The sequence below is a fragment of the Gallus gallus genome, chromosome 7 (genome assembly GCF_016699485.2).
Source record: "Gallus gallus isolate bGalGal1 chromosome 7, bGalGal1.mat.broiler.GRCg7b, whole genome shotgun sequence".
In the NCBI taxonomy this organism is placed as follows: domain Eukaryota; kingdom Metazoa; phylum Chordata; class Aves; order Galliformes; family Phasianidae; genus Gallus; species Gallus gallus.
In genome coordinates, this window is record NC_052538.1 from 32,334,163 (window position 1) to 32,357,039 (window position 22,877).

The window sequence follows — 22,877 nt, forward strand, 5'->3', positions numbered from 1 at the left end:
TGCAGATCTGACTGCCAGAATGGCAGGGCATCTCTGCACCATGGCTTTGAGTGGTGGATGCTCTGATGGGTGGGGAGAAGCATCTCAGGGAGGAAGAACACCCAGTGCCATTTCCAAAAGGTCCACATCAATAGGTTGTCCCAGTATCAGTACTGCAGCAGAAATGGAACTGGATACAACTGAGTAGCAGGTAAAAGCTTTAGCAGTATTTTCTCCTCTCCTTCCATGGTACAACTTCTGTAGGGATTCTTGTGTAACTAATTCAATGCAGAAAACAAAGAGCATGAGCTTTGCTGTTTGCCTGGAAGTTAGTGTTTCTATCATGGCACATAACATTAGGTGAGCGGTGCCTAATACTGAAGCACTATCTTCTCATTTCTCTGTTCAATATTGCTGTGCTTCTTCATGCTTCTGTGTCTTCAGCTTGTATGAGTTGAAATCCCTTTGGAAATATTCACAAGGCATCTGGACACAGTTCTGGGCATTGTGGTGATGCAGCTTGAGCAGGAGGTTGGGCCAGATGACCTCTATAGGTCCCTCCCAGCCTCAGCCATTCTGCCATACTTTGACCTCTTGTTATTTTCTTCCACATCTGTGGCTGAAGGGCATTTTCTGGAAGAAAATGATTTACTGGGACCAGGAGAGGATAAAGGTATGAGATCTGTGTCCTCCCACCCCCACAATGCCCCATAGTCTTGTCCATACTATAGTAGGACATGCAGTAGCACTCCTCATGTACATTAGTGCCTTATCACCTTATCTTCCTTTGCTCTGAAGCCTTCTTAGAAATGGACTTTTGTGAAATCAGAGAGTTTCATTTTCAGAGGTTGGGAAGACCTTGCTTACAAACTGTTGCTCTTGAAGCATGAGAGCTAACGTGCCCAACCATCTCCTCACTTCAAAATTTTAAAACTGAGAGCAAAATCAAAAATTTCATCCATACTGCTGCTAAAATAGTTAAAAATGAAGTATCTGATTGTTTGTCTTTTTTTTCTTTTTTTTTTTTTCTTTTTCTTTTTCTTTTTCTTTTTTTTTTTAAACCTAGAGTTTGACTTTAGGATGCTAGCAGTGTTGGTTGTAATGTGATTCTTTAGTGCACTTGTAACATGTATGTATCAAACTGTGGAGGTAAGATATGTTAATTGGCTTCAAAACATGTCATTTTCCCTTGAAAGGTTTAAAATGTGTTGTGTGAGCAGGGCCAAAGACAAAGTGTAGTGGCTGCCAGCTGGACATGAGAGAGGCTTGCAGGGAGATTACACCACGCAGGAGAATGGCTTTTGAGATAAGGATAATCTTTCACATAAACCAAGTCTTCCAAGGCAGTTGAATGGGTAAAGTGATAAGGACAATAATAGAACTGCAGACTGACACAGCTGATAGTTATCCTGGTGTTCAAAGATGATCAAGATGTTGCCAGAAAAATTACTTCTCTTGATTACAGTAACAACATATAAGCAGCACAGATACTTTTTTGCATGAAGGATCTCTTGACTAATACTCATTTTTATGTTCTTCAGGTCAGCCCAGTAGCCATGGAAAGGTCTACAACTTCTGACACGGCCTCTGAAAAGCCAAATCCTTCCCACAGTACAGGAGCTGTTCAAATGAGGATCAAAAACGCCAACAGTCACCATGACAGACTAAGCCAAAGCAAATCTATGATTCTGTCTGACAATGTGAAAGTCCTTGAGCCTGTAAGTAAAATACTCCTCATATTTCATGTCTTCTGAGTTTTAAAAAGTCAGAGTTATCTTGGGTGTGGTTAAGACACCAGCTTCATGATAGTCCTTTGCACAAAGGGATTTAATGGCACTATTACACTTTTAAGAATACGGCTGGACACTGGAAGAACAATTTTCCTTTGCAGAAACACAGAATTTGTCTTGGGTGGCCAGAATAATCACATTTGAACTCTCGAGTGTTACAGTACTAAAATACAGCTCCTGTGGGGGATAATACTTACGGTATCAGAGATAACTTCTAAACAGGTGAAAACCAGGCAAAAGGAAGAAAAAAAAAAAAAAGAAATTATAATTCTGTAAATAAAGGATAACTTTGCCAGTAAGAAGAATGAGGCTTGCTGTAAGAATGAATGAACCGCAAAATCAAGCACTGAAGAAACCTTAATATTTTAATAGTTGACAGAGTTGAAAGACTTGACTCATTTTTTATCTATTACTTTTTTTTTTCCCCCTGAAATTAAGTAGTTAGCAATGAACTGTTCCACCAGTTGTGTCCCTGCCCCTGTACTCCTCCTGAGCTACTAAACAAACTGATTGGTATGAGTCTCCCCTGGTTAATTTTCTTCCATAATAGTGGCAACTTGCAGCTGAGGCCATATAATGTTACAAAATTATTTATGCAGTGTTAGCCATTTTTTGGACTCCAGATCCATTTTGTTTTCAGAGCATGCAAATAAGGGAGAAAACTCTGCTGGCTGGGGACAGAGTCCCAAGTCATGGTCACTTTTCACAAGCATGTAAGCTATTAATTTTTGCTTTGTTCATATATTGCATTCCAATGAAATAATCAGCTTTCTAGACAAGTTACTAAGTAGAGAAAGTCAATTATAGCAGCTGAATTTTCTACCCTAAATTCAAACTCAAAATTCAAACTTCATTAGAAATACATTTGTTATTCCCAATGTTATTCCCATATTTCTCTGCTATACCTGAACCTATTTCAGGAACATTACATGTTTTTGAAAAACAAACAAACAAAAATCACTTTTTATATATCATTTCTGATCAGTTTGAACAATTCCTACAGTTTCCCACAACACGTTGCTTCCTTTTTATCCGAAGCGAAATGTTCCACCAGTACAGACCTGAGATGATGCTTATAGTAATTTACTGGGAATACTATAATGTATTATTGGGAAGAACTGTACCTTTGAAAAAGTTTAAAAGTTAAGTATATTTAATGATGCCTAACATATTTTATTGGCTGTGTTTAACAAAAGGCACTAGGCTGCAGTTGTTTTTGACAAGCATGAAAACATCACAGCATGAGACTGCAAAAGGAATTATGTAGAGAAATTACAAGTGATCCATCTCTCAATGAATTATCCACCTCAATAGCCTGCAGAACTCAGCTACCAATTAACACCTACTTTATTACATGTTGGGATGTACTTAATAACTTTCATGTGTTTATGCACTATTACCTTGACTGATGCCTCTTGTACAATTAGGCATAATTGGCATATCAATATGCAAAAGTTAAAAGGATTAACCCTCTTAAAACTAATGAGCATTTCTGTATCCAGCTGCTAAATGAGACAAAATTAGCATTTTTCACTTTTGGGCAGGATTTTATCATGCAGTTTCTCATTGTTGATATTACCTTGTTACATAACTTTAGTTTTGGGGATAGTATGCAGGACTGTTACAGAGCAAGGGCTCTAAAAAGTTAAATGAAACATAAATATTTCCCTCTGTGTCCCAAAAACCATTGCAGGTACGATATCTGTTCATTGGCCGAGAGCTGAAAAGTTGCTTTGTGCCGCATTTGCTTAGTAGCTAATTATCTAAAAGCAGAGCTTTACTATGTATATGTCATTTTACCCAGCAATCTTGGCTCTGATATTATAGACTGAATGCTTGCCATGCTACTAATTTCCTTTCTGTTTCGATTCTTTTCATCTCTTTTTGCCACACCAAATTTTCTGACTAGATACTGACAGACTGAAAGTGTTTGGGCATATTTGCTTCCATAAGCCCCTTAAAGTTGTTTGGTGTCACCCCAACCAAAAGCAAAATTCCTAAGGATCCCAGTGTTTTCAAATACTTGCATAATATGCAGTGCAATTTGAGTTAAAAGAGCACTGAAATTTCAATTGCGTGTCAACTGCATGCCAGCAAATCTGGATTGGTGCATGCGACTTGGGAAGGATTTAGGCAGAAGCAATGGGGGGAGCAGTCCCTGGCATCCATGAGGCTGGAAAGAGCAGGGCTCAGCTTATACACACACACACAAACACACGCAGGTACATTCTAATTCAGTAATCCTCTTTAAAAATTCATGACATACTTTCTTGGTACACTCACAAACCTCACTTTTGCATGTGGAAGCATGCAGACCCCTGCTGAAAGATGTGTATTACCCGTGTGCTAGGCTAAACCAATTATTTTGTGCTAGAAGGGAGGAAAAAAATAAAAAATAAATCTAACTCGATTTCCTGTTTGGAAATCTTCAGTTTTGAAGGGCTTGCCTCTGTTCAGATCATTATAAAGTATCCACTGATCATTGCTTATTTTTTGTTTTATGTCAACTGTGTATTTTTGTCTTATTGGAGAGATTTTTATTTCTGCTGAAATAAAAACTGAATAAGGGACTCCATGTTACTCTGTCTCTGCCCATATTAGGCATATGCCTACTATAATTCTATTAATAAATGGGTCAAATCCTCTTTACCTAACTTATGCAAAACGCACTGACTCCAGTGGATTAAGGCAATCAGCATTTGGCACGTTTTGAACAATCAGCAGAACTATATATTTATAAAACTCTCTTGAAAAAAAATAAAATTAACACTCTGGGCATAAAGGGCAAAAAAACAGACACAAATCTAGGAAGATCGCTGGTGAATTATGGAGAAGAAAATACATAGTTTTCTCAAAGGGATTTGTTGTATTCTACAGTACTGGCTGTGATGCTCCTAAGCACACCTGGGGCTATACTTCTGAAGGTGGACAGATTATTTTCGGCAGTGTGACAAAGAAGGATATGCATCATACATCAGCGGGGCCATATGCACTTGTGCGTTTTGTGGTAGTAAAGATGCAAATGGGGGAGGCAGGAGCTAACTCATGCAAAAGTGAAATGTGGGTTCTTGGGGATTTTTGTTATTTATTTGCTATGGAAATGCTTGAGCATTGTGCAAAGGTTGAAATGGATATTAACGTAGAGTTTAAAGAGCATAAATCACGAAGCTGGACACACACTGTGGTAAGCAAGGGCTCTTTCTGTGCTTAATGTTAGTGTCTGAACCAGCAACGTAAATGAATATTTGCTATTTTCATCTCTTAAACCCCAGGGAAGTGCATTTCGCTTCATTCAGAACAACTTCAAACAATGAAACGTCTTTTTTTATTGGTGCCTGTATTAAGAATTAGAGCCTATTTAGACATTCCAAAATGTTAATGTATTACAGCTTTTTCTGATGAGGTTAAGCTGGTAAGTTGATTTCTCCCTCTAATACGTTATCAGGGAGCGGGAAGCAATCTTCCTTTGTTTCTTACTCCTGTGATTGTAGCACACTTGCCAAAGTTATGGCTAGCCAAAAAGACAGAAATAAAATTGCTAAAAATATAAGCCTTCTGTTTAGCAGAGTTTTTGAGCCATATTTCACAATCTCGGGGCTTGTACATGTTTACTTCAAATCAAGCTTATAGTCAAGTTTGAGGCTTTGTTTGTATAGATTGTCCTGAAGTAGATCCTGATATTTAATTAAAATGACACTAAATCACATTGAATTGATAAGACTTGGCATCTCAAACAAAGGTAATTGCCCGTATTGGTTTTGTACAAAAATAGAGCTGCTTGGAAAATGTGCAGCCAACACAGACTGTCAACTCCATTTATAGATCAATATGTGAAAACCATTGATCAGGCAGGCATGTGTAACAGTAACACTTTGCATTTATTTGTTGTTTTTATACCATGTTAAGGCTTACAGGATTATCGGCTTCCAAAATATTTTGACTTCCTCATAAATATGTTATCTGTTTAAAGTTAATTACAAGGCAGACTCCAGCCCTCTTTTCGGTTTCATTGCTATGGGTAGTGTCATCTGAAAATGGATTATTTCAATCTCTGAGAAATCATCAGAGCTTCTTTTATCATATAGTTTATTGAGGGAAAGTTTCAGAGGATTCATTTTTTCCCAGTTTACTCTTTTATTCCTGGAGGAAAAAAAAGACAAATCTTGATAAAATATTTCTAGGAGCAGAAAACCTCCTGCTTTCATAGCTGGAGTGGAAGGTGACAACTATTGACTTATTATGTTCTATCAGTGACTCTTCAGGCCTTATTCTCTCCAAATTCTATCCTCATCATGCACTAGTCCATTAGATATACATCTACATTTATAAGGAGTCCATAAGCACAGGTTCAGAGTTAATTCTGGAACATAAGTATTGTCACAAAACACAGAAATAGCAATTGGAAAAAAAAAAAAAAAAGTATCTGTTTAGCAACGTTATCTTTCTCCTTCCTGGAGCAGGAGAATGAGGAATGAAACACGCCATATGTCCTCTTGCTGTATTCAGCCTGGTTCTGTACCTTCAGAATTGAGATCTGCTGTGTGTCATCCCGACTTGCCCATCTCATTGGCTCCATTTTCCCCATTCATCCTGCTGAAAGCAGAGCCTGAGTGCATGAGGATATTTCAGGGTTCCGTTTACTTCAATGAGCAAGTTTCCCAATTGGGGCAATGGGAATTGGCTCTCAGCCCTTTTTTAGGATCTTCTTTTAAACTGCAGGCGTTATTTCAGCTCCATGTCAGAGCAAGGCTCAGAATAAAGCCTTTTGTTTTTCTGGTGGTTCTTTTTCCTCATTTTTTTCCTTATGTATACCCTGTGAGAAGGTATTCTCTATTGTATATATGTATTCTCTAAGACTTCAGATAATCTTGGCTAAAAAGGAAGAAGTTAATTTTATTGTTAAACAGCCCATTTTATTTACCGTCCACACATTTTCCCTGTACCATTTCAGCTGTGTCGCTTGATAGACAGCATCATAATGAGATCACAGAAAAATGAAATGACCACTACCTATTTCTTCTTGAAAGCGAGCATAAACTCATTTCAGCTCCATTAAGGGAGTGGTGAATGTAGCTGGTTTGGCTTCCTCGTTAAACCAAACTGAAGTTCAGACGAGTCGGAAATGCTGATTTTGACTTTTGCTCAGTGACAGAGGGTTAGAAAAAAAGGGTTCAAAAAACCTCCAGGTTTTTTCTTTCGTTCTTTCTTACTCTCTCTCTCTCTCTCTCTCTCTCTTTTTTTTTTTTTTTCAATCTTATATTATCTCACGCTGTGAAAATCTTTACTCTATTTACCAGGCACAAATTAGCCTTGCCAAAGGTTCTGAAAGTTTGCTACTTCAGCTTAGATCCTAAAACTTCAAAGAGAGATGCAACTCTACAAATTAGTGTATGCGCTCTGCCATGGCTATTTTAACTTGAACTTGACTAAATTCGTTTATAATTTAGTACTGATTGAACGGCGCCATGAATGTGCACGGGATACATTTTTTAAAGTTAGCCCTCTGATTACTAATTTGAATAAAAAACTCTAACCTTGTTAGCATCTGGACTTATTTCCATAATAACAACCCCTTCAGAACCTACAAAGTAATGAATAATTGACAACAAATGAAATGTTTTGATAGTTGTCGGCACAAAGCATGTTTAATGTTTTGTGTTGCTTCCTAGCTAATTATGTAGATGACACATTTGTCAGACCTTGACTGCCATTAGAAACGTGTTTCCAGAGGGGAGAAAAACAGGCTATTCATAGAGTAATTAACTAGAATGCTCAATGACCTGTGAGAGATTCAAATGGCTGCCAGTTCAGACATTGTTTTGTTACAGAAGCAGAGGGGTAATTAAAATTCCAAATTACAGTGCTATGATGAAGCATTTGTTTGTTGACAGTATACTCTTACTCTAGTTTGTTAATTCTTTTTTAAATTGCTTCTAATCCATTTTATAGCTTTAGGAGTTCCGTCTTTGAATTTACTGACAACTAATATTATGGTAAATGGTTCTTCGGAGGAGCACTGCGGGCTTGGCAGTTCCATGGGAGCACAAGGTGGGTGGGATGGAATAGCTGTGCTTTCCCTAAACTGACATACCATGTGCTGTCACCGCGACGCGGCGAACGCGGCACATCTTGTGAAATGATATGTTCATAATCCTGCGGTAGGGAAGATGTCTAGTTACGGGAGGAGACGGTTCAGAGAAAGTAATGGTAATCAGACAAATTGAGGAAGGTGTCCTAAGATGTTAGAGGAGAAGCCCTGATGCGGCCGGGTTAGGTAAGCACTTTGGGAGCTGAGCTCCGGAATGGAGAACTGGAGGACAGTCGTCTGCAGGAAGAGATAAGGCACAAGCCACGAAGAAGGGGGGACTGCATCAGGCTCTTTGCCAACACCCTCTGTAGGCAGTGATGGACGTGACAGGGTACGACGTCCGTTCCTGCAGAAATGGGGACTCTGCGAGTCCAGAGTGCTAAAGTTCTCTAAACAATGAGCTAAATGCAAGCCCGAGTGGAATATTTATTTACTTTGCCAAAAGTGAGAAAGAGGTTTTGTTAAAGAGATCTGACAGAAGTAACATGGTGTTTGATGCAGGAGAGCTGACAGCGGCATGGAGTGAGCGCTGATTATCCTGAAGACACTGTCAGCTAGGATTGATTTCCACTTTCTCCGTTTATGTAACGGTTCCTGTAATACAGCTGACCCCAAATCACGTTACCTTGTCATTTCTCTGCATGGATCAAGAAGAGATGAGCTGAAAATAGCTAGGCACTGACCTTGAACTTGCCGGAAAAGTGAGAAGTGACAGCGGAGTGTGCAGCCCGAGCGCGGCTGCTCTGCAGCTGCAGCAGCACCAGGGGGCAGAGCAGCACCGGAGATCGCGGCTGGAGCGGCCGCTGCGCTGCTGCTGTGGAGCGCAAGTCTGGCCCAAATGGCTTTTTTTTCCTCCTTATTTCACCCTTTTTTCTTTTCTTTTTCTCTTTTGGTTTTTTCTTGTTTTCTTTTTCCTCTTTTTATTTTTTCCACTCTTTTCTACTTTCTTTTTTTTTCCCCTCTCCATTCTTTTTCTTTTTTCTTTCTTTTTAATTATATTCTTTCTTTTTTCCTTTTTTTTCCCCTTTTCTCTTTTCCTTTTTTAATTATTTCTTTTCCCCCCTGCTATTTATTTATTTATTTATTTATTTATTATATGTTTATTTATTATTTATAGCCAGGGTGATGCCAGATGGGAAAAGCACCACTGACTCCAAAATCTGGAGGTTCCCATTATCTGTTACTTGAAAACACGAGTACCTGAAATGGTAATGAAATACCTCCCTAACTGAATGCATTGCTAGTAAGTTTTGCATCCTCTTTGCTAATACTTCTCCATTATTTTCGTAGGATCTGGAGAAAGAATGAAATGCTTCTATTGTCATTAATATAGTTGTCTGCAGTTTGGGGGATGTTTGATAGGATCTTCAAAGTCTACAAACTTCTTTTTGAGTTTCGTAAAGATTATGATGTAAATATACTTTAAAGCTGATAGGATAAACTGAAAAAAAGACTAAAAAAGCAGAGGTTGTTTTTTTTGTTTTGTTTTGTTTTTTGGCAGCTGTGACATTTCTCTTCTTCTAATTCATATCCTGAGGGGGAAAAATGTCAGTAGTTAAAATATTTCATTTACCATATAAAAAAACATTTCTTATTTCTTCTGTTTTGTATTTTCCTTATATCTGTGCTCACCTCTTTCCATCCCTTTTTGTCTTAAGCGGCTCTAGAGACTCAAGGATCTGGCTCTTGGGGTGTCCCCATAGATGCAAGTGCTCGGGGCAGGACCCTGTATGCACCCTGTAAGATTGTTTGAAGCAGTTCCCACCCTCATTTGGCATCCCCGGGGCATGTGTACCTCCTGGAAATGTGATGGAAACTGTCCTTGTTCCTCTGCCTATATCCATCTGCTGATTCCCCAAAACATGGACTTTTTACCATGTTTCAGTGCTCTTGGGTTCAGTCTACTGCTACAAAGTTTAATTGTCTTATTGAGTTTCTTTGGAAAAGGAAAGCACTGCATTATTTGCCCATCAGTAAATCCTTTTTTGTTTTTGTTTTTTCCAAGACGCTCAGAGAGTAAACTCTTGGTTTTCCAAACTGATAGAAAATGGAAAAGTTACCCCCACACCTTCATTCTTTCCATCAAAATAGTGCAAACAATGATGACTTTGATGTTAAATGTTATGAAATGTAGCAACTCCAAATATTTTCTCTTTTATGTCTTAGCTTGTTCAAAGCCAAAGGACGATGATGAGTTTGCATTAAATGATTGTATCTGAAAATGTTTGCACCATCTTATTATTTCACTGTCCATTCTGTACATCTCTGTGTTGTTGTTTTTAGTAGGAAAACTAAAGATGGGTGTCCGTCCCTTTTCTCAGGTGACAAGAGATAGGACACAAAGAAATGACCTCAGGTTGTTCCAAGGGAGGTTTAGGTTGGACATTAGGAAGGATTTCTTCCAGTAGAGGCTGGTCAAGCATTGGAAGTGGTTGCTCATGGAAGTCATCAAGTCCACACCCTGGAGGGAGTTATGAGATGGGTGGACATGGCACTGAGGGTGTGATTTAGTGATGAGACTCTGTATGTCAAGTTGATGCGTGGATTTAAAGATCTCAAGCTGGATGGTTCTATCAAATCTATACCTCTTTGTTACAGTTGTGAGATAACAATATGCCACAATGTTAAGAGAATGAACACTATTTACTTAATACTTTACTTGACTTCCATGACAGTCTTCTCCTGTATTTATTCTTTACAACCAAGTAGAGAAGGAACTTAGTCATATTTCTCCTAATCCCAACGTAGATGTTGGCCTGTCTAGAGTTTTAGTGATTCTAATTAAGTTTCTAAGTAATCTAAGTTTTAGTGATTCTTCTGTTTCTCTACCTGGACTGAGGATTGATTCTCTGCAGGATTGGGGATGATGCTTATCTGCTTTGCACACATTCCAAAGTCTGCCTCAGAGCTGGGTTGACTGTTACATTTCAATCATGCTCGTTACTTAGTTAATTCTATTCTCATTGTATTATCTCTATTAATTGGAACAGAATTATTCCACAATTATTGCTAGTGTAACTGAGAGGGGAACTTGGCCCCAGGCCCTGTACATTTTCCTTATCTATACTTACTGTGCTTAACTATTTCACTATTTTTCATCAAAAAAATCTTGTTTTGGCTCCTTCATTAATCAGTTCTTTTCCCTTGATTCTATACTCATGTGGTTTCTAGCTGCATTAGATTTCTCTCAGGCTTTTCCCATTTAATAATATGTATTTCAAAAAATGCGGTTAAAATATAGTTTAAAAGAGTCTCCTTGGTAATATGTGTCAATGGACACTGTGACAAGGAACATAAGCTGTGGAATTATGTTTCTCTTATTTTATCTTTATTAAGTACTGTATTACAGCTCTATTGTGGCATCTAACACGCTTCCTTTCAAAATGCCATAAGATCTGAAATATGTAGGTACTGAAACTGAGATGATATCAAACTTCCCATAGCTAGTCTTGGGCACCTGACCTGCATAGTTTCCCACAGGGGAAAAGTAAGCTCCATTTCTTTAAATTTCCAATGAGAAGGGACATGTGTCTCCTTGCATTGAGTTACATTACATCACATCATGTGACACAACGTGACCCAATACAACATGACAGGAGAGGTAAAGAAGCAGTTTTTTGTGTTTTTATTATTATTGCACTGAAATTATTGCACTACTGATGCGATGAAATGGGGATCAAGTTATTTTGTGCATGCCCTAAATACACGCATTAGTGCACAATACAGGGACATGGACACTAAATGTTGTTTAATACACGGAGAAGAGATTTTAAAACAGACAGCGGAGTGTCCTTGTTAGGCAGTGTGCCTATTCTTAGACAGTTGACAGCAGCATTCTCCTGCCCTAAATCAGATCAAATCCCCTTTGAAGCCAGCGGTTCTTTTGCAGGAAAAATAACTGTAGGATCTGATCCAGCCACGTTAACGTGGCAATATTTTATTTTCTTTTTGATTTCTTGTTTGGTGAGGTTTGCATCATTAATGGAAGCAGGTGTTGATCATCTGTGATTTTTTTGTTCATGGATGCCTGTGCATACATGCACAGCAATTTCACATCCATAGTAGAAGTGGAATCCAAGCCTTTCCCCTCAAAGGGCCTAAGGCTCTACCCCACAAAAGAAAAAAAAGTAGAGTATTTGCCTTTAAAAAAATATTTTTTTCTTAATGTTTCAGAGACTAATAATAGAGTACTGAGTATGGCTACACTTCACACACAGTAATATCTTTTTTTTCTCCCAGTTATTGTCTATCTGAGCTGCCACATAGTCTGAAAGTTACAGTAAAAACTTACATTTAGAAGTACAGCCGACAAACAAAACCAGCAAAAACGTTCCATCCTTTCTAATGTCTGCATCTTCTTCCAGTTTTGGAATCAAATTTGAAGGGCTGTGAAATACTCTATCGCATTTTCCTTTCCTTTTGCCTCCCAGAGCTCTGCAAGAAAGATTGTTTTCCTGGGTATTTCAGCCATGGCCAGAAATGGAAGCAGTGCAGCTGTGATGAGCGAATCTGTTCTCATGACATTCGTAGCCCCAAGGCAGGTAGAAAACCCAGACAAGCATCCAAACTTTTGTTTATTTGGATCAGACCTGGGGTTTGGACCAACTGAGCTTTACATCAGCAGTTCTGTTATCCTTAAGAGCTCGTTCTTCTTGATTGTGAATTTGAAGTCAGACTCTTATTTTATAATCTCATTACACACACACACACACAAAAAAAATCCCAAACAAACAATGTTTAAAAATTAAAGTGCCAGGTGCCAACTCTTTTTCAGTAGTTGGCTACTTCAACTTTGAGCTTTCCATTTTTTATCAGCAAATGATAAACTGAAAATTCAGTGCTCCCAGTCTAGATCTTTCACAAAATTAAAGTGTAAATCTGAAGTGGCCACCTGTAAGCACTAAAACCTGAAGACATTTGGACACAAGTTAAACAAATTGTTTAAAGAACTGCCAATCGGTTGCATCAGGTTTCAAGAATAACTTTGCAGAGAAGATCCAAAATCGGTGTTTTAACATTTTTAGTACTGATTTTCTTTTTTGGGGAGGTGGGAGGTGTGATTTTTTTTTTTTAATAGTTATTTTTCATCAAGAAATTGAAGAGCTGGAAAAGAACTAACGTGACCATCAACAAACTATTACAGGAGAGTAAAAGTGGCAGCACCGTGAACATCTCAAAAGCATAGGAAATGCTGGGGCAGTGAGTCAGTGGTTGTGAAAAGCATGGAGTGAGTGGGGAGCTGGAAGCAGTTGAACTGGGAGACGCAGAGCAGGGGGCTGAATTTGCTGCAGCTGTGTGAATTTGGCTGGAGGAAGGGTTGTCCTCACCTGCAGAGCGGGTGTTCTGTTGGCTTGTTGGGAGGAGCCTGGTCCTTGTTGCAGAGGTGTGAGGTAGGAAGGAGCTCCTTGTATCTCTTGTGTCTTACCTGAAAGCCATGCAAAGCATATTCAGATAGTTAAGGATATCTACGTATGGAGGTTAGCAGAAAATATTTAATTACATTGAATTTGGCTAAATCTCCTAACCCTTCCATCTTGTGTGCCATATGAGCCTTGTGATGATCTAAACAAGAGAGACAGCCCAGTACATCCTGAGCACATTGCACTCAGTGCTCAGGCACTGCAAGTTACTGAAAACCTGCCATCCTATTCCTAGCATCTTATTTGTTTTTATTTTTTCTTCATATCATTTTTTTTTTCCAAAATTTTACAGCATATGAGCCAAATTACATGAAAATTTACCTTTAAAATACTTCCCATTTATCACGCAGTTTCCTTACCTAGAAAATCCCAGTGTGGTCGCTGCTAGTGCTTGATAAGATTTGTACCTGGTAGATTCTAAATTACATTAATGCATAAAGCCAGCGATGCCAGGCTCCCTATTGTTACAGTTATTAAAGCTGTAACTGAAATGATATCTCTCATATTGATCTTCAGTGAGCTGCTCTTATCCAGAAGCTTTGTTTCACATTAAAGACACTAATGATTGTCTCCACAAAATGAGCAGCTTAATAGTTAGGAAAAGTTAAATGGAAAAAAAGAAAAAAACTTTGATAGCCACCTTTGATAGCTCTTCGTTCCAACATCTCTCATAGCCACAAAGTGCAAGCCAAGCATTAATAGACCTTTTAATAAAATGACTTAAGAGAAATCAATGGGATTTCTCACAAAGCCTAATTTCTAGCAAGATATATTATTTAAATGTTTGTATTTCTTTTGAACAGCTCATGTCCTTCTACAGCTGCCAGATTTCTTCCTGGAATTTCTCTGGGTATCTTCTTAGGGTGTTGGCTTATTATTATTTTTTGATTTATTACCTTCCTGAAAATTTTTTAAGTGATGAAAATATATGTCCTGCACTCTGCCAAGGCTGAAAAAAAAAATCCTGTAGAGATGGAGATAACCACCAATATCTATTTGTGGGGAAGGTGCGGTCAAGTTAGATGCGAACTAACGAGGAGCCTACTTACAGCAGTCACAGGTACTTTGGTTCCTTCATGGACTTTAAGAAATCTTTCTCCTTCCTATCTTCAGGGGAAATTGGTGTATCCTATCAGCTCTCCAGCTGCCATTGTGACACAAGCCTGAGGCAATAAATAAGGTTGGAGTTTGTGAGCGAAGAGAATATTATTGCCTTTGATTTTATTTTTTTTTCTTCCCTCTGGAACTTCTGGGTTAGATTCAGTTAGATTTTAGTTTGTTTGTTTTGGCCAAGGGTGAAGAGCAGCTGCTGGATTTCTTTTTGGATTCAACTAGATTTTTTTTCTCCTCATTTTTGGCAACAACTATAATGCAAGATAGGTAATTTCTATGAATTTCTGTAGTATAAGCAGAGAGATACATGTGACATTTTTCTATTCTTTGATGACATTGAATGATGATATTTAAATATTGATATCAAAGGAAACGTGGGTTTTGTTTGTTTTCCACAATCAGCAAGCAGAAAATCACAAATTGTTCTGTAGAACTTCTTTGGGAAAATCATTTAATGTTTATTATTCTACATAAATAGATATATATGTATATATATAATGCTGTTGTGGTAGAACACGATGCGTCAATTTGCACAGTTATAAGCTGTGGTTAAGTAGAGGTGATACCCTATGTGGGATAGCTTTTGCCTGCTAAGCTCCAGTCAGTTCACAGTAATGCTTCCTGCACTGCATGTTCATATAAGAAACCAGGAAAAAAAAAAAGAACGAAAAAAAGAAAAGAAAAAGGAAAGAGGAGAAAAGGAAAAAGGAGAAAAAGAAAAGTGCAGAAAACTGTGGGCTACACTGAGGTCTGCAGACACAAAACAGCATTTGCTTTGTCCATCAGTACCACATGCACCCTGGGTGTTCAGCCCCTATCTCTGCTGGTTTTTCCCAGGCTCCATGGAAAGCCTGGATTAAGCTAATGCAGGGACATGTTTTGCCCGCTTATTATTTATTACAATTTTAGTTCCAGGTTTCAAAAACAATTAGGGAAACTGCTTAATAGGAAAATGACTCTAATTACTTGTTAATTGAGGTTATCTGCTTCATATTATTCAAAACATAAATTGTGTTGACACTTGTATCCAGATATGATTACTTAATAAACAGACTGAATGCACATCATGAATGCATGCACCCCCCCAGAAAAGGAGACATTTTATTTTTCAGCTGCCATTTGCTCATCCAAAAGATGCAAAAAACCCCAATATTTTTTATTTGCATTTAGCTCAGTTTTAAAATGTTAGTTCCAAAATATAAGCAATACATTTCAAATAATGAAAAAGATGGAATGTTGAAATTTCAATGGTTTATTAATCTTACATGTAATAAGTTCAGGTAGGGCAGGTACACAGAATGAAACAAGGCCCCGTCAAATATGGTGTTACCTCCTAAATAAATAATTTTGCTGATCAAGTAATTCATTTATAAATCAAACATCTGGGTTCAAATAAAATACCAATGTTAATATTTCTCATACTGGTATTGTGTGTGATTTTGGGGTTCTGCAAAAAGTACTATTTTTTTGAAGGGTAAATTTGTTTTAGGAGAAAGAGTGGATTCTGGACAAAATTATATTTTCTGGAGGAAAATAACTCTACAGTACAAGAATAAAAACAAAATATCCACTTTTCCTTACGTTTTAGTGTGCTCTGGGAACTCTGTGCCATGAAGTAGATATAATGACCGAATGGCTAATGACACTAAAGACTGGTTTCACAAAATTGAAGTCTGAGTATTTGCCATCTGTGTGCGGTTAGGTCAACTCTTTTCAAAGTGATTTATTTATTTTATCTTTGTAGAAATACAGATCATGATCATCTTAAGTTCCTTTGGAAAACCAAAATGATGTGACTTGAGAGCCTGTTGACGAAGGAGATTTTTGCATGTTTTTCCTCTTGAGATTTCTCTTTTAGAAATGAAAGCAAGGTCTCTGTCCATGCAGAGAAGCTGTGTTTTCAGCCTGGGACTCCATTCCCGGGTGTTTGATTTGGGACACTGCTGAGACATTTTTGAGGACGTGCTCTTCCACCAGCCATGGTGGTCCAACAAGATGTTGTGGCTGAAAGGGGAAAGTTCACATGCTTCTTGGGATTATTTGTTCCTTCATATGTGAGAAGAATTCTATCAGTGTGAAGTTTTTTGGTCTTGAACTTTCTTTAGCTATTCACCTTTATTAGGTACTTTCTATTCAATAGCTACTATATTCTTTGAGATTAACCGAGGAATGACGGAAAGATACAAAGTCCATTAGGGTGGCAGTTTTACAGCTGTGTTTGTGCCCATTAATTTTCTGTTCTATGATATTTTCCCATTTTCCCCGTGTTTGACATTGAGCCTGAGTCTTGTTCCTGACTCATAGCCTATGGCAGTGGAACGGGGAGATGAGACATCACAGAGATGTGGAGCACACATAAAAAGGGAAGACGTGTAAAAACTGAAATGACATGGCAGCTGAAGCAGCTTGTTGCTCAGCTTGGTTGCATGTTTGAGTGGAGAAAGCGAGGTAAATTGTGATGTGTAAGAGAATAGCACTCGACAGGGTGTATGGTTGTAAGGTATATGGATGCTCAGTCATGTGGTGAGGCAGAAGGCTAAAGGACAACTGCCTTCAGTAGCCACACAGTCTGGATATATCCTACAAAACGGGAAGTTAGGCTCAGAAAATTATTGCTTACAAAGCATATGAAAGCAGTTTTAAGAGAAGTCTATCTAAACCATTTGATAACCTATTAATCCTTCAGTAGCTATTGTAGAAGAATTAAGTTCAACAGAAAAAAAGCACAATCATACAGTTCTGTGTGTAATTGCACCATAAATACATCAGTTTGCACAGTAGTATATACACGAGCAACAATTTCCAATCCCAATTGGTCATGCTTAAGCACCTATTAGACATACACATGCTCTTATGCTATTTTTTTCTGAACATTTATATCAACCTCTACATCTGTGCATGAATATGCTGCTGTAGTAAAGCTGGCAATCCTCAAACCCAGAGTAGGGTTTTCTAGGTCAATCTCCATTTACCAGATTTGGAATATTTGAGCTGTGAAGAGAATGGGCTTTTGCATGTTGATGTTAGAGTGTTTTAAGATGTTTATTCAGAGCATTGTTTAAATTTTGATACTTCCAGAGCCACATAGAAAATAGTTTGCAAATTAGTTTCTATGGCAATGCGTAATAAATTATGGAAGAATTATAATTTAGAGGGATTTGTCTTCCATTGTGCTCCACTTTAGTGCCCAAATACTTAATATTGCAAGATGATATGAGTAGATATTTTACAAGTTGGCATGAGATGGAGTGCTAGCTTACTTCTGCCTTTCTGAAGATATGTGCACCTGTATTGATGAGACAAAAAATACTTCATTTTTGATTTGGCAACTTTCCTTACAGATAAACAGAGAGTTGGTTAAAATACAATACAAAATAAACTTCATTATTTTAGCATGTGATAACTGTAGATTCCAGATACTTCTGTTCTTTCTGTAAAACACTGCTATGTATTCACTGTTTAATATATCTATAGTTGCAGAGTATAGGTGTACATAGAGATAAATTAATGAAGGATTTTTTGTACTGCTAGAGAAAGAGGGGTTACACAGTGAAAAGCAGCAAAATGCTAAACAGTATAGAAAATCTTTGCCTTAGATATTGTGTTAGTGAAGTGAATCCTGCAAGTGCTGGACCAAGCTGATGCCTTTATTATGCCCTGGAGTTTTCCAAATTCTCCATGTTCTGAGCTCTGGAAAGTAGAATAATTTCTAAAAGTTTGTTTTCACCTCTGTAAGAACTTAATGCTAGAACTTCTCAGCACACTACCAAAGTGAGGCAGCAAATACATCATTTCTTTGGGAACAGGGTGGTAAATCAGGAGCAATTTGGTTATGTGATGATGAACTTTTCTATCTATTACTGACTTGAAACATTTGGAATGGCGTCTAACCATGATACCAGTAATAGAAAAATTAGCAGAATGTAACAAAATTTCAGGAAACTTAAATAAAAGTCAAGCTAGTGCCCTAAGGATTTTTCTGAGGTGATCCTTGCCTGTTAATTTCAAACACAAATAATCTTGGATTGCCATAGAAATTACAAGAGGTTCAAAAACATCTTCAATTAAAAAAAAAAGAAAAAGAAAAAGAAAAAAAGGCATGATTAAAAAAAATAGGTTAATCTTAGAAAGTATTGGATTAACTAATGGAAAAGTTGTTATAGGGTTTAAATAAAAAGAAATGAAGTCAATCACCATACTTGAATGATAAAACCACTTTCTAACAAAATCAAACAAAGTGACATTATTTTCTGATAGAAGTTTCACTGAAAGAAACAAGCATTTTTATGAAGTGCAGTGAAAGTTTGTAAGTGACTCGACTTAATAATACGTGACGTTCTGATTAAATATTAGCAATGTGCTGTATCTGTGAAGCACACGTTAAATGGATTAAGAACTGATTAATTTACACGTTTCAGGAAGTAGTCCCTGGAGAATCATCATCAACTGGGTGGATTTTTAGAGTTGATCTCCAGGGAGTGGTACTAAGCTTGACACTAATCACTCTTTTTATGTATGGTATGGAAGTAAATAGAACCGTTCTAATAAAATTTTAAAATAAAGCGAAGATTGATGATCTGGTAAATAGGTCTGGGTAAAGACACTTGTGGAGAGTCATCTGGATTACTTAATGGCTGAAAGTATATTTAATTTATCCAAACGCAAATGTATATGGGAAACAGGCCGTGTTTCCAGAATAAGGAACAGTATTCTGAGGTTTTACTGCAAAACATAGCTTTTCTAGGTGTTTCAGTGTGAAACAGAGTTGTGCCCTGAGTGTGATAAATATGGGAGTTGGGACAAATGTCTTGCTGATAGAGAAACTACAGCCTGTTTGATTTACCCAAAATAAATTAAAAAGGCAATGATTTCCTGCTTACCTATGTGCAGCAGCAACACTGGGCACCAATGGGTTCTTTAATGTAGCAGACGAAGGCAGCACAAAATGATTTGGTAAATCCATCAGTTCATTCAAACTGAAATAGGCAGTCAACTTTCTGTTTTCATGCACCAAGATGGTTCTAATAACACTTGTCCAATATTTTTCTTGAGGTACTTTTTTATTTATCTTTTGCAGTAAGGCTGTTGACTTCTCTGGCAGCATATCCAGATCACAGCCTGCACATTGCCCATGTGTTGGATGGTAGTGGGTGATTCTTGTTTGGTTTTGTTGATGGTATTTTATTTTACACAAGGTAGATGAGTTCTCTGTCAGAACAAAGAAACTCAAATCAAAGGCCATCTCCATTTTATCTAGATATTTCAAACTGGATAATTCCATTTTCTTTATCTTCTGTATAAGTGTTATATGATTTGCTGTCAGAGCAATGCCACAAGAGTAAAACCAAGAGATTCAGTGTACTTAGATCAGAACTACACACTTCTCTCTTGCACACTGCCTTCATTGTATGGACCAAACTGTGGAATGAGCACAAAAGAGCATTGTATTACTTAGAATGTTTCTTGGCTTATGAAGGGAACAATATAAAATAGTATTTAGGCAATGTGGACAACAGTGTTCAGCAGTTGTAGTGTTTACTTTCCCAAAACACATGTGGATGTTGTTGTTGTTTTATATATAAATAATCTGTGTAACAAAGATTCAAAAAAGAGCCCTGGAGACCAATGCAAATGAGAGGAGCTAATTTTGTTATTTAACGATATTAAAAAAAACCCACAACAACAACCACCTGAGTATTACCGTATTTTACTCTGTCAGCAGTTTTTGGTTGGTGTTAAAATATTAAGAGGGGTAAATGGCACGTAGAGAATCCCAGAGCTGAGTAACCATTAGTAATCACTGCTGTTCTACCTGGTTTGCAGCAAAGTTGTGATTAAGCTGAGAAATCTCAAAGGCAGAGAGAATAAAATTTAAGACTTGAAATATTTGCATTCTTTTTCTAACATTATAACATGATATCACATAGAATATGAAGGAGTCATCCTGCTAATTGACCTTTGCAAAATTGCCCTTTTACTTGAAAAGCTACTTGAAACAGAGGAGTTATTATTTTGATTGCTCTATTTCTTTCATGTTAGTGATTTTAATGGCACCTGGGAAAATCTGCTTGAAAACTTTACTTCATTCTTTGTTCTACTGCAGCATACTTTAGTCCTCTGAACAATGTTAATAAGCAATACTGACTTCTTTGGAGAGAGATTACAGTTTTTGATTATATGAGAGACTAATGTGAGCCAGCAGAGGAGGGAAAAGCATTCACAAGCTTACTCAAGTTATTAGTGCAAAGGGAAAGGGGAGCAGGTGGTAAGTGAGATGGCCATCTAGATATTAGCAAGCTGACAGGTATCCAAGTGATTCCGTGCTACAGCCTCTCATTTTGATCTCTGAATAGTTTTTATTAACATTTAATTATGAGGTTTTCACTTGTGACTTGTGTTCAAAGATGCTCCTTCCAATCTCATTAAAAATATACTTTGCAAAAAATGCTTTTATTTTCCTGTTCTGGTTCCTTGATTTTGTCACTGGACGTTCATAGTGACTTCTTTGGCATGCATTCCATATAAATCTAATTTTATTTGGGAGCCAGGACTTTTTCGGCACTGCTCCTGCAAAACTTAGATACAACGATTTGAAAATATGTCCAGACCAAAACAGATCAAGGAGACACACATGACTGATTCGGCAAAGCATACTCACAGACAAGACGGATGTCTCTGCGCAGCAAACAATTCTCTAGGGTAGGGAGAGCACTCTCAAATCCAGTCACCCCAGAATAAACTCTAAGTTAGACACAGTCTAAATGTGCCTTCCAGCACAGGCTTCCACTGCTGAATAGATGAGAGCCCCAAGCCAGGCTGCGGATCCAGCCATGCCACTGCTTTTATATCTCCTTTCAGCCTTCTAGCAAGCGTTTTAAATCATTAAAGCAGTGTTGGGGTGCACTCTGCAAGGGGAAGGGAGAGAAAAGGGGTGGGGGAACCTGTGTTAGAATAATTCTGTTTGTGTGTTTCACTGGGATTTGCAACTCATTTTATTACTTTTCCACAAGTGTTAGGAAGTGATATTTTGCTTGCCAGAGCGTTGGAAGAAACTGGGAGTCCTGGAAGACTCCATTGGATGTTTGCTGCTGGGATCCTTGTGTTTTTCTTCTTTCTTTTAAAAGTTTCAGTCATCTAATCAAAGACCAGAAACTCTGATGACCCTCTTACTATGTATAAAGGACAGTAAACATTTCGAATGATCTGTGAAAATTATATGGGTTTTCTAAGTACTTAAAGCTTGTTCAAATATCTCCAATTGGAACTTTAATAAAGCATATTATTTTATTATAATTAACATTATTGTTTTTAAAGCAGTTTACTAATTAAAGTAATAAAATTAAGTTTTAATTTTTCTCTTAAAATATCTTTGGGGATAAAATATTCAGAATTTGATATTATTACTTTGTTCTAAAATATCTTCAGTAAGGTTGGCTATTGGACACTAAAAAACCCCCCAAAGACAGAAGCTTTTCAACTCTACTAACTTTCATTAAAAAAAAAAAAAAAAAAAAAAGAGTCCCTTGTATGTAAGGTTTCCTGTGTTATTATATGTCAGGGCAAGAACATGAATTAAAATGGATATTTATTAAAAAGACTTTTTTTTTTTTTTTTTCTACACACCTTTACTGGTGCTGTTGTTTTCCAGGGAATATTTTATGAAGTATAGATGGAATGTGCATTGATGGTAAGCAGTTTTACGTCTGTATTCGGCTCTTAGTGCTTTCACTGTGATCTACCTCAGATTTTTTTATACACTACTGTTACTGGGGGGCATGCAGTGGTGGTGTGTACTGGAAGTAGGCAGCCAAGGGATGCAACGTCAACTGCCTGGGTATCCCTTCATTGCCATTTGCAACACAGAGTAATTCTTACACAAGAATCCATGCAATTTCCTTGTATCATTTCTTTCCTGCACCCCAACCCCCCATACATTCCTCCCTCCCCCTTCCCAGTGCCTCCCCCCCCCACCTCCCCGCCTTTGTGTTTCTGGCACATATACGTCCACAGGTGTTATTAAGTGTAGGGTAGCATGTGGTGTCCATGCTTCAGTGCTATCACAGAGGAAGGACTTCCTACAGGAAAAAAATGATCACTTTCAGTATTTTGCAGGCTGCCCATCTAAGCCCATCATTGCCTGGCATCTACACACTAAGGGCAAGGATCCAGCGAACTTGTGAGTGGGCATCATGCCATTTGAACAGATGGGCATGGAAGTAGGCAGCCAGTAGACCATGTATGTGCATCAACTGTGGGTGTTGAGGGCAAGATTCCCAGTGGAGAATGTCCAAACAGCTGTCTGGCCTGAGCCAACATGCCTACGACCAAGCAAAAGTGCCATCCCTAAATCCTGCTGAGTTGGATTAACCTTCAAAAATAAAAATTGCTTCTGCAGTAGCATAAGGTGAGTTTTTGACTCGCTTAAATCCAAGAGAAAGAATTAGACAAACAGGATAAAGACATGCACTGGAGTCTAGTGGAGAGGAC

General features: G+C 37.8%; 1 protein-coding gene across 6 annotated transcripts in view; it reads left to right on the forward strand.

Annotated features, from left to right (window-relative positions):
* ARHGAP15 (Rho GTPase activating protein 15) overlaps nt 1–22,877 on the forward strand; it is a 318,635-nt gene that overhangs the window by 13,452 nt on the left and 282,306 nt on the right. For 4 of the 6 annotated variants that reach the window (NM_001008476.2, XM_025152213.3, XM_025152211.2 and 1 more), the window contains exon 2: nt 1,521–1,697. In NM_001008476.2, coding sequence (NP_001008476.1) covers nt 1,536–1,697 — 162 coding nt within the window. In that variant the 5' untranslated portion in view covers nt 1,521–1,535. Of the gene's footprint in view, nt 1–1,520; nt 1,698–11,308; nt 11,459–22,038; nt 22,078–22,877 lie in introns of those variants that run through there. The other 2 variants (XM_025152214.2, XM_046943635.1) reach the window with 2 other exon arrangements.